The 15,937-nt window shown below is 51.7% G+C and overlaps 1 protein-coding gene across 1 annotated transcript in view; it reads right to left on the bottom strand.

Annotated features, from left to right (window-relative positions):
* Positions 1-15,592, bottom strand: part of SUSD4 (sushi domain containing 4) — a 66,151-nt gene extending 50,559 nt beyond the window's left edge. Inside the window, exons 1-2 of the mRNA XM_087828886.1 lie at positions 15,516-15,592; positions 14,732-14,911 (exon numbers count right to left, since the gene is read on the bottom strand). Coding sequence (XP_087685012.1) covers positions 14,732-14,876 — 145 coding nt within the window. The 5' untranslated portion in view covers positions 14,877-14,911; positions 15,516-15,592. The remainder of the gene's footprint in view (positions 1-14,731; positions 14,912-15,515) is intronic.
* Between the last annotated feature and the right edge of the window lie 345 nt (positions 15,593-15,937).

Below are 15,937 nucleotides of genomic sequence, written 5' to 3'. Positions count from 1 at the left end.
AAACTGTGCGGTAATGGCACAGGGAGAGACATCAAATCAATGGAATATAATAAAAGGGTCCAGAAACAGACCCAAATATCTAACGATGTTAGTATCTCATGAAGGCGGTATTTCAAAACAGCGGAAAACAAATGAACAACTCAGTAGATAGTGTTGGTACAACCGGCCAGCCACTGTGATGAAAAGAAACTACATCCCCACGTCTCGACCCAAGACACAGACATGAACGTCCAGATTAAGTAAAATAGAACAAATAAACTATCGAAAGGTAGGTGGATGTTTAAATTACCTTGAGTTGGCCAAGAACTTTCTAAGCATGCCACCAGATGGAGGAAACCAGAGAGGAGAAAGGTTGATAGGATGATCACAGGTGCATTTAAAGGCAAGAAAAAACTGCAAGCACAATTATCGTAATATAGGTGAAAGGATGAATATTTGAGAAGTTTTAACAAATGGATAAGAGATTTTTTAAGTCAATAGAAAGGTTGACAAAGAACATGAACCAACGATTCAAAACCAAACCAAAAAATGCAAATGGCCCATAAAGACATGAGGCTTTCTTCCCTCCAGCCGCCTTGCCCTTCTTTGGGGTTCTTGGCCACTCTGTGCTACCTCCTCGCACAGGGTCTTGGCACAGGTTGTTCCCTCTACCGGAACACCCCCTCCTTTGACCTTCACCTCGTTACACCCTTCGGCTCTGCTCGAAGCTAGCTTCCCCAGGACAGCCTTCTGTGAACACCCCCAACACAGACTAAACCAGATTCACCCTCCTCCCACGTAAGCGCCTTCAACACCAAGCCACATGCCTCGTGGCCTCTCCACAGCTTGTAAGTGTCCTTTTATTTCTGTAATTCTCAGGCCGTCTCCCCAGTGGACAAATTGCCTCTGGTTTTTATTGATCATGGTCCATGCATCACATGAGTTAAATCAACGACGGGATATGCATAAAATGGAGTACTATACAGCAAGTTAAAGTGATGTCATACAAGGTATGAAAGATACCACAACGTATTGTTAAGTAACAAAACAGGTTACAAAATCATGTATATAGTACCATTTGGGAGGAAATGTGCACACATAGGGAAGAGATATACATCATGTTTTTAACACAGGGATAGTGACATTTATTTTATTAATTTTGCTTATCCAATTTTTCTTTAAAAATTCAATAATAAATATTTATATATTTTTTTAAGTAAGGAGAAATTATTAAAACTAGCCATGGTTTTTTCACTCTAAGCCATGGAGTCCCTGTGTGATTTTTATAGGAACTACGATGGGTGTCCCTTTCCCCAAATTCTCCCTGACCTTCCCTTGGCCCTTCATCTTTACTTCCACCAACGGAAAGAAAGACAACATAGCCCAGCTCCAAGGCACCGGGTAGAACCCTGTTTCGCCACCTCTAAGCCCGGGATTACCCATCTTCAGAAAATCCAAACAAGCACATCCCATTTTAAGAAAACCTTAGATCCCCGCTAAGTAGCCAGACTCCCAAGAACGGTTCGAATGGCACGTGGATTACACATTCCAGTCGGTGCATCTGTGCGGACAGCTGACCCCCTAATAAAATGGCAAAAGGGGCATTTGCAGGTTTTAACATCGGATGGCAGAGATCACTCTCACAGTGTTTCAGGGATGGGCAGATGGCGTGTGTTCAGCAGGAGGAGCCGGGCAGGTGAAAGTGTCACTGTCAGAGGTCAGGGTGGGGTGGCTATGGGACCAGCTTCCCGGCGAGGGGCTCACACCACGGCAGAGTCCAAGCACTGCACCCATCTGATGTTCCTATCACGGCCAGGCTGTGCTGACACTGCACTTTCCCGGGGCTTCCTTCTGGAGTATAAAATTGGCCTACTTATTTGTGAGGAAAGGAAAAAGCCCGGCTGCACTTCATCCACCAAAGAAATTGCTTTTAAGAACCGTTCATGGCTGAGAAAAGCCTCCCCTTGAAGAGCAGCCAAGGACAAGGCCCGCGTTCCTCATCTGTGTGAGCCCCGCACGTCGGATTTCAACCCCAGGAAAACGTCCCAGCCCCGCGCCGTGTGCTCGGGACCCCGAGGCCCCGGTTTAATCTGGATGCACAGCTCCCATTCGAGGCCAGGCACGCTCTCCTTCCCCAAGCTCTAAGCTGGAGGCCGCCTGGGCAATTTTCCTGAACACTTAGCACTATTTCTTCTGTCCAAGGCCAGGCGTCTGGGGGTTAGAAGACAGACAGATCCTGCAGAAATACACCTTCCTCTCTGTCGTCTCTCTCCTCTCTTTTTTAACTTCTCTGTTCATCTCTTTCTCTCTCCTCTATATTTCTTTTTCTTATTTAAGGGGGGGGGGGGGGAGATGATACCAGTAATTTGCTATTAAGTGCAAACAGGCACAGCTTCTGTTATTCACTGTAAAAAAACCAAATAAATAATTGGATGCGTGATGAGGCCGGTGAGGCCAACTTATATTGAAGAGACACTCACAAACCAATCATGAAAACGCTGTCCCCGGGGTCACTAATGTGTTCTTCACACAGGGGCTGCTTTTAGCTCCCATCCATCCTCTCCAGCTCTGCACCTCCCGACACCCTCTCGTCCCTGAGTCTGGCAACACCACATTATCCCGGCTCCCCATCAATCTCTCTGGACAGTCCCTGGGTCTCCGGTGAGGAAACTGAGGCACAGAGAGGTTCAAGGCCCTGTCCAAGATCACAAGCTTATTACCAGGCGGAGCCGGGATTCAAAGCCAGGCCTCCTGGCTCTCCCTCTCCCCCAGCCGCCTGGGGTGTCACGCACAGGGCCCCCCCCCCCCCGCACCCCAACCCTCAGTCTTCTCTCTAAACTACTCAACGCTTTGGAATGACCACTTCCCAAGAGATGACTCCTAAATCCCGATTAATAACCCCAACTTCTCTCATGCCGTCCACAGTCTCAAATGCCTGCTGGGCAATTCCACCTGTGTGTGAGGATTTAAATATCTTAAGGCCAAACTCATCTTCTTTCTAAAATAAGCTTTCCTCCTGACGTCTCCATTACAGTGAGCGATCCCTGCCTCTCTCTGACACCCACGCTAGGAACCTCTGGCTGCAGTTTCTCCCTTGATCTCCCCCGTTCCCTCGAATTCTCTGGCTTTCTCTCCGCTGCCATCCTGGCTGCCTACACCTCCTCCTGCCCCTTGGCACCCTCACCTGGAACACCCCCTCCTGGTTACCTGCCTCCACCTCCCCCCGGTGCACTCGGCCCCCACCACACCCAGACTCAAGCCCAGAGCAGGTTTCTCGCCCTCGGTCCATGAATGACTTCATGAAAAACAAGATTCCTCGCAGGGAAGGAACCACAGACGCGATCGGGGCTGGCATTCACTGAACTTGTGTTCTGGGCCAGGTTTGGTTGTAAATGCTTATCCATGTATTATCTCACTTAATCCAAATAACCCACCGAGAGCCGGGTCCCGTGGTTATAATCCCCAGCTGCCCGAAGGATGGCGAAGGAAGTGACAGAAAAGTCCCACCAGGGAAAAGGGGTCCCAGTCTCAGCTCTGCCACTAACCAGCTGCGAAACCGGCAAGGCGCTCCCCTCCCCAGGCCCTCATTCCCACGCCAGTAACGAAGACAGTCCGATTCCACCCACCCAAAGCCCAGGCTGGGTCCAGAGCGCTGAGCGACAGGGACATTTATTACGTTTCTAATATTCATTATGGCCAACAGAAACCCCACTTTTTTCATGTGCACTAAAACCATCCGCGTGGAGCACTGGGAACAGTAGCGTAATCACGGTTACAAAGGCTATAATGCCTCAATATGTCATAACAACATGGTGAATTAGAGGCGTAGCTGACACCAAGCATTGCTTTCGCCTGTTTATTAGAATATTTCTCATTCTGCCCACATTTTGGGGGGGGATGAAGATGGATATCTTCTACACATAATTTTCAGTAACAGTGCAGGCGTTTGGGTCCTGCCTGCCATTCATCTCTGACTCCCCCATCCCGCCTGGTCCAGCGCCTTGCCCATAACGGAAGCTCCGTAAGTGTGTGCTGAATAAATGATCATCCTACCTCTTCTGTATTTATTTTTTTTAATATTCATAGAGAACACACTTAATAGCAGGGTTTTCTAAATGGCACAGTGTTTGCAACTGCCAGGGAGGGTGAGGGGTTAAGTTAAAGGGGCAGGTCTCTGATGGCCCTCAGTCCAGATGAACTTGTCAGCCTCCCTGTCTGCTTTTCTCCTTTGTCCCCTCTTTCCCCGGTACGCCTGGATCTTCAGCCCATAGGCATTTAAAGCCCAAAACTTCAAGAGAGAGGCAATCAGAAATAGGAAAAATAATTCCCCAAGCCCTTGAAAACAGCTTCCCCTCTGCAGGGTCTCAGTCGGTAGCTCAGCCACAGATTCACTCTAATCAGTTGGTTCTGAGCCTGGGATTTTTTTTTTTTTTAACCCCTTTTGGGTAATGAGCCCATTGGAGAACTTGTTGAAAGCTGTAGACGCTCTTTGGAGAGTAGGGTGGGGGTAGGGGTGGCTCATAGACCCCCAGAAGCTGGTCCATGGCACAAGGTTAAGAATTCTAGAATGTGGGGCGCAGAGATGGTCAGCAAAGCGAGCCTGACCCCAGCTGCCTTGGCCACTGGCTTCTCTGCCGAGGGCCTTTTTTTAAATGGAAAGGGCTGCCGGTCTCATAACACGAGCTCCTTAGGATGGAACCACAACCAAACCTGGACGCAGGTTTGTTTCAACTTAAAATACCAGAAGATGAAAAAAATAAACAAAGGAAATGTTTGGACCAGGAGAGAAGAAATTGCCCCATGAAAGAGAAACTTGAAATGACTTAAAAACACAATTGGAGATAACCTCCTATTACCCTAGATATTAACCAGTCACTTTTCCTCAGACTAACGCTGTGTAATAATTCAATATTTACCTGACCTAAACCAGGGGTAGGCCCACTGGTGGCCTGGAGGGCCACTTGCAATTGATTTTTGAGTGGCCAGCAGCTGTAATCGAATAATGGGAGTGTCTAGCAATAGGCTGATTAGGTTAGAGCAAACATTATGGCCCTGTATTTGGGAAACTCTGCAAATTTGAGCTTCCAGATGATCTCTGGACCCCGCCAGCAGGGTCAGCATGTTAAGTCAGTCTAGAGCAAACCTTAGGAAATGTTCGGTGAATGTCTTAACAAAAGGCATGAGTAGGTAAGTTAATAGCCTGTAAACTCCTCAATGCCCCCATCCCCACCCCCACACAGGCAAGTTCACGTATCTTTGCCTTTGCCCGTGTTGCTCCTCTCCCCCTTTCTTCATCTAATTGCCACAACAATGATAAAAATAACCAGGAGCCTGCCAGTCAACACATATTCAAATCTCACCACATGCCAGGCACTGTTTTGTGTGCTTTCCACAGATGAACCCATTGAATCTTCGCAACAGTTCTATGGCGTGGCTATTACCCCCATTTTACAGATGAGGAACCTGAGGCAGAGACAGAGTAAGCAGTTTGCCTCACGTATAAATCAACCAAGCAGCAGAGCTGGGATTCGATCTCAGGGGGTCTGTCTCTAGAACCCTGTTCTTAGTGGCCGCCCTAACGTGCCCCATGGGTGACAGAGACCTTTTTCCCTCCTCTTTAGAATGACAGGGCTGGACTGGGTGCAGGGTTTTCACAGGCTGGGGAGAGGTTAAGAGGAGGCACTGCATGGAAAGCAGGTGCACACTCAGGGGCAAGCAGGTGGGGGCTCTGGGGCAGCTTGCTCAGCCAGGTCCCACAGTTCCCACTCTGTCCAGGCAGACCCTGTGAGGGAGCCAAGGGGCCCCCATCAACCTTGGACCAGACTCTCTCCATGGTCCTCCCTAGCCCAGCAGTGCATGACTGCAGTGCTCTGAGAATCTCAGAGCTAGGGAAGCCAGGGACCAGCCACGAGGTCACAGAAAGGGTGGAAGAGAGATATAACCGGTCTCTGAAGGGATGTGAAGGCTCTGTGAAGGTAGAAAGGGGACAAGGGACATCCAGGCCGGGGACAGCTGTGTGAAGGCCAGCACCCAGAGCCAAGCCAATGAATAGGTCTGATTTGAATTTCACCCCACCCTTGTTTTTCCGGGTCAATGGACCATCCTTACTACAGCACCTTCTGGACTCTTAGTGAATCTGTGGCCCTCCTGCTCTTCCACCATGGGAGAGCAACCGTGTGTGTCTCTCTTAATCCAGGAACAGGACTGAAAAAGTCAAGTTTAAATGTAAATTGAGGGCCCAGGGAGAAAGGGGCTTGGTACATTTCCGCGGAATTTAGCTTCTGCTACATCGCCGAGAACATGACCCAATTTAGCAACATCAACACAGCAGGTCCTAGAGAAAATGCCAACTATTAGAAGACCAAGGCACGTAGGAGGTGAGATGAACACAAACCGCGCGGCGAAGTGGAGGCAGAGACCAGCCACCAGCTCTGCTTTTGAAAAGAGCCCCTGGTCGCCACACTGCAAGAAGGAAACTGAGAGAGAACCATTTTAACAGCGGTGGCAACCACAGACTTGCGGGAATCTGCCCTTGAATGTGGCCCTGATTCACCCAAGGCACAAAGGCGACAGAGACAGGGTAGGTTCACCCCCTTTTCTAGGTCCTCGGTGTGTTTGGGGGGGGCCCCCGAAGAATTGGGTCTTCCTTCATCCGGAGATGACAAAGGGCAGAAGCTCTGAATACCCATTACCTTGTAAGGGAAATCCGCAGAGGCGACCGTCCAGCAAAGCCACTCTCAAGGGAAAATGCCTGGCTGCCTCATCAATCCATGCAAGACCCTCTTCTGTTCATTCAAAGCCCATTGATCAGGTCCTTATTCTGAGGACTCCTTCCCCTAATCAGACCCTGGCATTCCAGGAGCCCACACATGGCAAAGAACTGAAGACAGGGCCAAAAAGGCTGCAGCGAGGTGCCCTGGGCTGGCTGGCAGGCCGCTTTCCTGAAGGGCCCTGAGGCTGGAACAGAGACTGAGGGTTTCCAGGCATTCCTGCTAAAGACTAGGAACCCCGAGATCTCCAGCCCACAGGCACCCAACAGCGGCATCCCACCTGCAGAGCTATAAAGAGACGCAAGAATTAGAGGCAGCCGGCAGCTGGAGGTGAGAGGAGGCATTCCGCGTGGATAAAGCGCTGAGTGATTCTCTAGACAGATCTAAACGCGGCTCCCCATTCATCCCACTGTCCTGCCTGAGCCTAAAGATGCTGGCCCACTGCGCCCAGATGCTTCCAGCTGCAACGATGCCATGCAGGGTGACAGAGAGGCAGACAGGGACTTGAGCGCCTGCCTCCCTCTGAATCACTCACCTGCCTCACACGTTCAGTTTCCTTTTCCTGAGGCTTCTGTGAGCCCACAAAGGAGACCACTGGGCCCAGCAAACCGCTGTCGAGGAGTCTCTCTCAGTGGTACAAGGACCTTCTCCATCTCCAGACGCGAATATTCACGGAACACACCAGTGGCAGGGATGGAGCACAGATCGGCACATCTCATTTGCAGCAAAAGAGCCCCTCCAGCCGCCTGACATCGTATCCACCAAAATGAGCTTTCCCCGGGTCAGGGCCTGCTCGTGGGGAGGCATTTGCACACTGTGCCGAGCATCCCTGCCCCTCCCTTCCCACGTAGGGAAGCAAAAGACAAAAATGGCCCTAGGTGCAGTGGAGAGAGGTGTCCTTCCAGACTCGCCATCACAACTGTATCATATTTATAAACCGCCTTGTCTTCCAACCCTGCCTCCTGCATCTGCACGCATCCCACCCCTTGGGAGGTGTAGGGGAACAGCCCTATTACTCCTGCCTTCCAGATGAAAGCCTGAAGAGGTTAAGTGACTTGGGGCAGAGGTGACAGAGCTGGTCGCAGGGGGTGTGGGTGACAGAGGGATTTGGCGATTAACTGACAGCCTGGGAAGATGACACTTTGGAGGACTGGAGGGCAGGGCTGCCGAAGGATTGTGGCGGGAAGACAGGCATGGGAAGCGCTGGGAACCTAACAAATCCCAGTGCCCAGGAGATCAGAAGGGGCCACAGCAGGGAGGAAGTCCCCTGGCCAGCAGCATTACACTCATGCACACGGTCCCCTCTGCTCAACATCCCCAGGAGGGAACCACCCAAAGCTTCCCACAGCCACCTAGTGATCCTGTTGAACTCCAGTTCTCTGGTCAGCTGTGACCTCCCAGGGGAGGCTGGAAAATATTCTGCACTCGAGTCTCAACCATCTCTGTGCAGATCCGCCACCCTCCCAACCACAGCCTCCCCTTTCCTGGCCCTGCTCTCCTTTCGGTCCAGTTGGCACGGACACCCAGATCTCGAAGTACTTACAAAATACTACCAATAAGATAAGAATGAATCTCCTGCCCCCAAATCAGAATGGGCAATCGACAGCCAGGACCAAGACGTGTGTGGTTGTTGTATTATTACCAATACTGATTATCAGCACAGTGGCTCCTCCTCCTTCCTGGCACTTAAATGTGCATATTCCCTGGGCTTCACCCTCAAACCCTCTTCTTGGCTCGTGTACACCCTCTTCCCGGGAAAGCCCAGCCCCTCCTGCAGGCCCAGCAACCCTCTCCACGTAGACGCCACACAAATCTATGTTGCCAGCTCTCATCGCTCTCCTGAGCACCGAGGCGAGTTTTCAACTGCCTGACGGCCAGATGGTGCCCAAACGGACATCCTGTAGGCAACGCAAGTGCCCTCGTCCAAAATGAACTCATTAGCCTCCCTCCCAATGACCACGGCCGGGGCTCCGGGCACGGTTCTTCCTCCATCCCCACATCCTGCCAGCTGTGTGGCCTCTTTTTTATATGCATTTATTCCTCCCTAGTTAAAGCCCTCATCATGTCCCTCCTGGGGCAATGCAAGAGTTTCCTAGCTGGCCCCAACTGGAAATAAGTCCCCCAAGGGCAGGGTTTAGTCTTATGGCCACTGTACCTCCACCTAGTCACTGTTAAACAGTTAATGAGTAAGGGCCTCTCTGTCTCCCCTCCATCTTCCACAACGCTAAAAAATTCTCGTCTAAAACGAAGATCCGATCACGCCAGGCCCCTGCAGACTATCATGTAGTCTCCCGGCTGACTACCGTGTAACAGTCACAGGCCTAAGCCTGGCAGTTGGCTGCCATGCGCGACCCACCTGCCTGCCCAGTCTCTTCTCCTCTCAAACTCTCTGCCCTTCACTAAGGCTGCCCTGAGCTCGTCCTTGTCTCCGGTACATATGCTCCCTCATTCGGAGCCTCTGCTTCTGCTATCCTCTCTCCTGGAAAAAGGCACCTCTCAACACCTGCTCTGCCTGCAAAATTATTTTATTACTCAAGACTTGGCTCAAATGTCATCCTCTTTGGTAAGCCTGCCCCTTCCCCAGAGTCTCTGACATAGGACCTCCGATACCGTATCACGGTGGAGAGTTGTGTGGGTCTCCGGGGGCCTCGGATCAGCGGCCACCTAATGATTTCAATGCCACATATCTGTCTCGGCCTGCGCCACGGGGTATTACTATGTATTTGTCATGCTACGGCCTTTCGGGGCAAAGGAAGCTCTTGGTAACCCTGGCGCACTGAAAACAGCACTCATTCGTTACCAGTTTGTGGGTGATAATGTTTGTACCTCGAGTAACTACCCTTTCCCCTATTAATGCATGTGGGTCTCACAGCCACCACGGGAGGCAGGTGGTGCAAGTATTATTCCCATTTCACAGACAATGATAATGAAACTGAGGCAGAAGTTAGGCTACTGCCACTTAGCCAGTTGGGGACAGTAGCAAACGGCCATGTGTACCTTCCACTGGGCATTGCTATACTTCTCCAGCTCTTTGCCTCAAGAAACTAAAATATATCTTCCTCTAAGTCATTGTGACAAGCAGATGAGCCCCTCCCGTCTACGAAACAATGGTGTCAACAGAAGGGAGAGAGAAAAGAACAGGTGCCCCATTTACGAAGGGGAAAATCTGGGCAAGCCCTTAAAGGCCGCGTAGCGATTCAGAACTGGATTGCCCTACACCAGAGAAAGTGCATGTTTCTCAAAGATTATTTGCCCATTCTGTTTAAGTATGATTTAAACATAGAGGTGGCCCCAGTCAGCCATCGAGTATATGCTGTCAATCTATTGCTTAAATTTGCAGATGTGCCCCCGAGAAAGAAACTTAAAATGCATCCTTGGATTAGATTCTAACACTGAGACACAGAGCTAGTTAACAGAAGCAGTCTAATAGAATAATCTCTCACAGGATTAATCCTCTAAACCTATCAAATTTCCACAATACAAGCAGGGCCTGCTGTTTCTAGCCCGAAGAGGAGCAGAACCTTCTGAGGTTAAGTGTTCAGGGAAGTCCTACGGATCCTTCTACATACTGAGAATCTGAATCTGGAAACCAGCTGGATCAGTAACGACGCTGCACACGCACAGATTTTATAGGGCCCACTGCAAGGATGGATTTCATTTCTTTCTTAAAAGAACCTCCTTCTTACTGGTTCACCCGATTCAATCACATATATCTTTGATAAGTGCAATCAGACCGAAGAAATAGGTCTTTTTGGATTTCGTTACGCTGAGAAAAAGGCATAGAGCACAGGAGTGACCCTCGCTGTGGAGCTTCTCCCACGCTGGTAATTCCAGGAGATTAAAGTCACCATTTTCAAACAGAAACATGAGCTAGCCAGGTCCAACCTCCGTTCCCCAAAAAAACTTAGGCATCCTCTCCTGAGGAGCTCAGTTTAGTGGGGTAATGATGAAATGATCATTGATCAAGTTTACTGAGCTCTGCAATTCCTCTGGATTCTAAGAATAAACATGTTCGTTCTGCAGGTTCACACCAGTGTCTGCCCACAGCCCCTGCCCTCCTGGGCCTGGACGTGCCTTCACTCGGGAGTGGGGTCATGGAGGCTCGTCCACCACGGCGCTCCCAAGTTCACTGTCACTTCCAAACAACGTCCAGAATTATTTTGTTTTACTTCTCTGATGTCCCCCGTTTACCTTAAGATTAATAAAGCAATTACAACCCTCTCGATTAAAAAGCTATTTTAAAATGCACTTTTAATTCGAGTTTGTGAGCATCTCGCTTAATTATTTCTATTTGTTTTGCCCCGTGAGTGGGTAATTTCTTCCGTCTTAGAGTAGCACGGGATTCCCTTTTTCTTAAAGAAGAGGAAATATTGGGCCGAATTCTTCCCTAACACTCAGCATCTTACGCTCAGGCCATCAGCTCTCATGAGTAATGAATAAAGTCAAGGTCCTGGCCTTCAGTGGGCTTAGGGTCTGGTGGATGCGACAACACTGGGAAGGAGGGTTATACCTAACGCAGTGGGAGCCCGGGTGAGGGGAGACTTCAGTGACCAGGGAAATATGAAACATATTAGGACATTTGTGCTGGGTCTTAAAGAGAAGTGTGTTCATTGGCAAAAAATAAAGAGCAAAGGAAGGCTCTTCTAAATAAAAAGAATATTATAAACAACGGCGCTGGGAACAGGGTGCGGATAGGCACTCAATATACATGGAATGAGTGGAGCAAAGGCCCAGATGATTATAGCATTGTCTTAGCCCCTCCTCACTATCACTATCTACATTTATGGAGCATCTACATGATTTCCATCCATCATTCCACCCTGTAAGTTAAGCGGTGTCATCTGCAATGAATGGGTGAGGAAACCCAGGTTTTCAAGGCCCCAAAGCTATCAAATAGCAGAGCTTGGCCGGGGTTCCTGATAATATACCGATGTGCTAATGAGCCCGCCTTCAGGGACTGATTTATAGAGGAAGCGCTTGCCCAGCCGGTGTGGCTCAGCGGTTGAGCATCAACCTATGATCCAGGAGATCGGGGTTCGATTCCTGGTCAGGGCACATGCCAGGGTTGTGAGCTCAACCCCCAGCAGGAGGCGTGCAGGAGGCAGCTGATCAATGGCTCTCTCTCATCACTGATGTTTCTATCTCTCCCTCTTCCTCTCTCAGAAATCAAGAAAGATATTTAAAAACATAAAAAATAAAAGTAAATATAGAGGAAACTCGTAGCTCTCTTCCTCTACCTCTATGCCAAGGTGCACCACTCCAGGCAGTGCCCCCCCCCCCCCGCCCCAAATATCACTCTGGTAACACGGACTGGATGGAGGAAAAGAGAAGCCTCCACAGCCATGCTCTGTGCCGATTCTGGGATCAGTGGGGTCCTGTGTCTCCCTATCAACCTGATGTTAGTCCTCTCAGGGTATTTGGTCTTAGCAGCCCGAGATAAGGGCCCTTTCCCCCAATTCACAAAAGACAAACTGGAAAGAGCCACCCAAAAGTCACCTGAGGTCAATTCAAGCTCCTGAAAGCTCTCCTAGGGCTCAAAGAACTGAACCGACTCTCTGGCATTCGGGGACAAAACACTTCATTTTTATAGAGTTCCTTCCCCCCTCTTTCTTCAACTGATCATTTTCTCAATTTCTCCCTTGCTAGTTCAGGCTTTTTCTGTCACACTTGTATCGGGCACATGCTTTTTTCCTCCCAGCTGAGACTATTATATCTTGCTATTGTTGTGTTCCTTTTCCATTGAAAGCAATCAAAAATGAAAATCCACATTTTGGAACAGTGTCTATTAAATATGCACCTTTCTGTGGGTAAAATAAAAAGAAAGTGCTCTCGGAAGGCTGATTTTCAGCTCTGTGTATCACCCGGAGGTTAGATACTGGGTGGGACCTGCTTCCTCACAGGACATCTGCATGTGGGTCACTGAAAGTGGTGGCCGAGAGTCTAGAGTCAGACTGACTTATTTTAAGCAATGCCTTAATCTAAAGCATCGATAATCAAAGTCTGGTCCTTGGACCAGTAGTAAGGACATCACCTGTGAGCTGGTTGGAAATGCAGACTCTTAGGCCCCGCCCCAGACCAACTGCACCAGAACCTGCCTTTCAGCAACATCTCAGGTTGATTCGTATGCACATTCAAGTGTTAGAAGCACAGGTCTAGAATTTAGGTGAATTTCCTTTGAGTACCATCCTAGAGCAGCAACCCATGAACTGGTAGGTCACCGGTTCGATCCCCGGTCAGGGCTCATGCTCACGTTGCAGGCTCGATCCCCAGCAGGGGACGTGCAGGAGGCAGCTGATCAATGACTCTCCCTCATTGATGTCTCTCTCTTTCCCTCTCCCTTCCTCTCTCTCTAATATCAATAAAAACACACTTTTAAAATGTACATAGATCAACCCTGATTAATCTGCCATCTGCATGGGAGGAAAGCACCAAGAGGATGGGAAATTATACCGACCTGGTTTGAGGGAATGAAAGCGAGACTGAAGGCGAGAGGAGGGGCAAGAAAATGAGTCATCTTGCTCAGTGCGGTCCTGCCCACCTATGCCCACTCACCCAGGAGGCGCAGCTAACAATGTCCAGGGCCCGTCAGAGGCTCCGACCCGAGCCCAGGCAGGCCGCACAGGTGCCGCCTTGGCATTGCGTTTGACTTTGCCAGAATATGAAGATGAAACCTGCCTCAGAGACGTTCCTACAAAAATAAGAGCACCTCTTCCTAAACAATGAAACCGAAAACCAAAACAGGGCCCCTATCCAAAGCAAGTGTTTTCTCACTAACTGACAAGCACGTCACAGAGAGTCCCTTTAGGGTCTGAGCATCTTTCAGGTCTCTAAGTGGGAGGCCTGCGTCATTGGTTACTCTGAGTTCAAGTCCAACTTGTTAGTCCCCTCCCCCACTTTCGCGAAATTTTCACTCGTGTTTTTTTTCCCATCTTCACCTTAGGATTCTCCAAAATAGCAATATTTTAAAGCACTTAAATGGCTTATGTACATCAGTCCATAGCTGTTTCTCCACCAATTACACCTTCTTAATGTATTAACAGTATCTGGGCTCTGGAACACAATTCTGTCCTTTTAATATGAACACATCAGCAAGGTCTCCTAGAAAGTCTGGAGTGGAAACAGTGATGCACGGCAGTGATCCATGGAGGCAGAGAGATTCTTAGGCTCTGAAATTCAGACAGGACCTGCATCTCTCTCCCTCCCCCACAACCCAAAGACAGCCCCCTCCCCCAGAACCCAGTATGTCATAGGTTAGCCACCTATGGAGTCTGAGGCCACCACCTTTATCTCGGCCAACTTCCACTTCATAGAAAAGCCCTCGACTTTACTCCCCCTGTAAATCGGGCCTGGAGAAGCCAAGCAATCCTCCAGAAACACATCTGGAAAACACCCCTGAATCCCCTCCCCACCCCAACACGCACAGACACGCCTGAGCACACCGCCTCCCAAGGAACGAGAAAGTGAACTTTCCAGTAAACCTGTCCTGCAGCCAGTCTGACCATGGTCTCAGACCCTTCCCATTCACCAAGGGGGTTCTTGCAACCAAAACCTGACCTGTGTCTGCTGAGGGCATAGACAAGGGTCAGAGGTCCTCAAGCATACCTTATGCACAAATACACCTCCCTCCCTCCCTCCCTCCCTCTCTCTCTCCCCCTGCCAAAGTGAAAATAAAAGGCCAGCCTTACTGTCTTTCCTTCAGAGAAGCCAGATGCCAGGCTGGGCAGCTGGTGGGAGGCTCCAGACAGAAGGTGGGTGGTGTGCGAAGCTGTGCGGGGAAGGAGGGGAACTCCAGAGGAATTTTTTGGGAACTCCAGGGGTTTGGGAAAAAGATGGTCTTAGGCTGGGACATGGGACTCCTGAGGTCCTCGCGTACCCCAGAAGTCTGGGTGCACAGGGGCTGAGGGGAGCCGCAGGGCAGTCCTGCCAGCCAGGCTCCCCCTCCCTGCTGCCCTGGGCCCTCTGGTCGCAGCGGAGTCACTCACCGCCCGTGAGCTGCGCAGGGCCGAAGCACAGGGCCAGCTGAAACCACAGGATCGCGGCCAAGAGTCTCTGGGGGGACTGAGGCTGCTGCTGCTGCTGCTGCTCTAGAAATCCATCTCCATGGCTCGGGTTCATTCCATAATACATCTTTCATCCACAGAGGGCATCCGGCTTGCAAGAGTCTGCAACCAGGAACGAGCACGACAATCCCCCGGGCTGCCTGGGCTCCGGGGGGCCACGCTTCCGCTGCTCCGCCGTGGGACCGGGGGAGTGCGGGGGGGGGGGGGTAGGGGCTCGGCTTCCCCGGCTCCATCCCCGGTCCTCCCCCGCCCCCTTTCCCACGGCGCGATCCCCGCTTCCCCCCAGCGCGGGCACCCTGAGGAACGGCCGCCGCGGGATGCTGCGCGTGCGGGAGGGATGGAGGAGGGGAGGGGGCAGGGGGAGCGCACACCGGCTCTGCGCCGGTCCCCGGATCCGGCGGCTGTGACCGTGACAGCAAAGTCTAAAGCCTTCCAGTGTCTCGGGGCTGCAAAAACACTTTTCCCTGGGCCTAGGCATGGCACTCTTAGGAATCTCGAGACGTGGCACCGGGTCCCCCAGGATACTTCTCCGGTTTTCCCCACGATGGGAATGGGTGTCCTATTCTAGCCCGGTCCCCAACGAGGATTGCTCCGCGCTGCCAAAAAATTCCCTCGCTCGGGGGCAGAACCAGGCGCCAACTCGCCCTCCCGGGTGTGCGCGCGCCTCCCCGAGATGCACAGCCCCCGCCGGGGCTCCGGGGCTTACCTGTGGGTCTCATGCATGCAGCTTCCTTCCCTCCTCCGCCTCCTCCCCCCGCCAGTCGCACCCGCATCTGTGCGCGACCTCTGCTGCCGCCGCCGCTGCGCGAGCCAGAGACGGAAGCCTCGGCGGCGGCGCCGGGCTCGGCTCCCCCCGCCCGCGCTCTCCCTCCCCAGGCTCCCGGAGCCGCTGGGTGCCCGGGGGTGGGGGAGGACAGCCGCCCGGCCGCGCGCCCCCGACGAGGCGCCCGCGCGCCCGCCACCTGCGCTCGCGAGCGCGCGGAGGCGGCGGCCGCGCGGAAAGAGGGAGGGCGCGGGGGCGGGGCGGGGCGGGAGGGCGCGGGGGCGGGGCGGGGCGGGGGCGCGCGGCGGCCGCGGGGGACCGGGGCCCGCGCCGGCCGGGAGTGGGACGCGGCCCCGCCGCCGCCT

Source organism: Miniopterus natalensis, chromosome 21 (genome assembly GCF_054644295.1).
Source record: "Miniopterus natalensis isolate mMinNat1 chromosome 21, mMinNat1.hap1, whole genome shotgun sequence".
Classification (NCBI taxonomy): domain Eukaryota; kingdom Metazoa; phylum Chordata; class Mammalia; order Chiroptera; family Miniopteridae; genus Miniopterus; species Miniopterus natalensis.
This window is presented reverse-complemented; position numbering and strand designations above follow the sequence as displayed.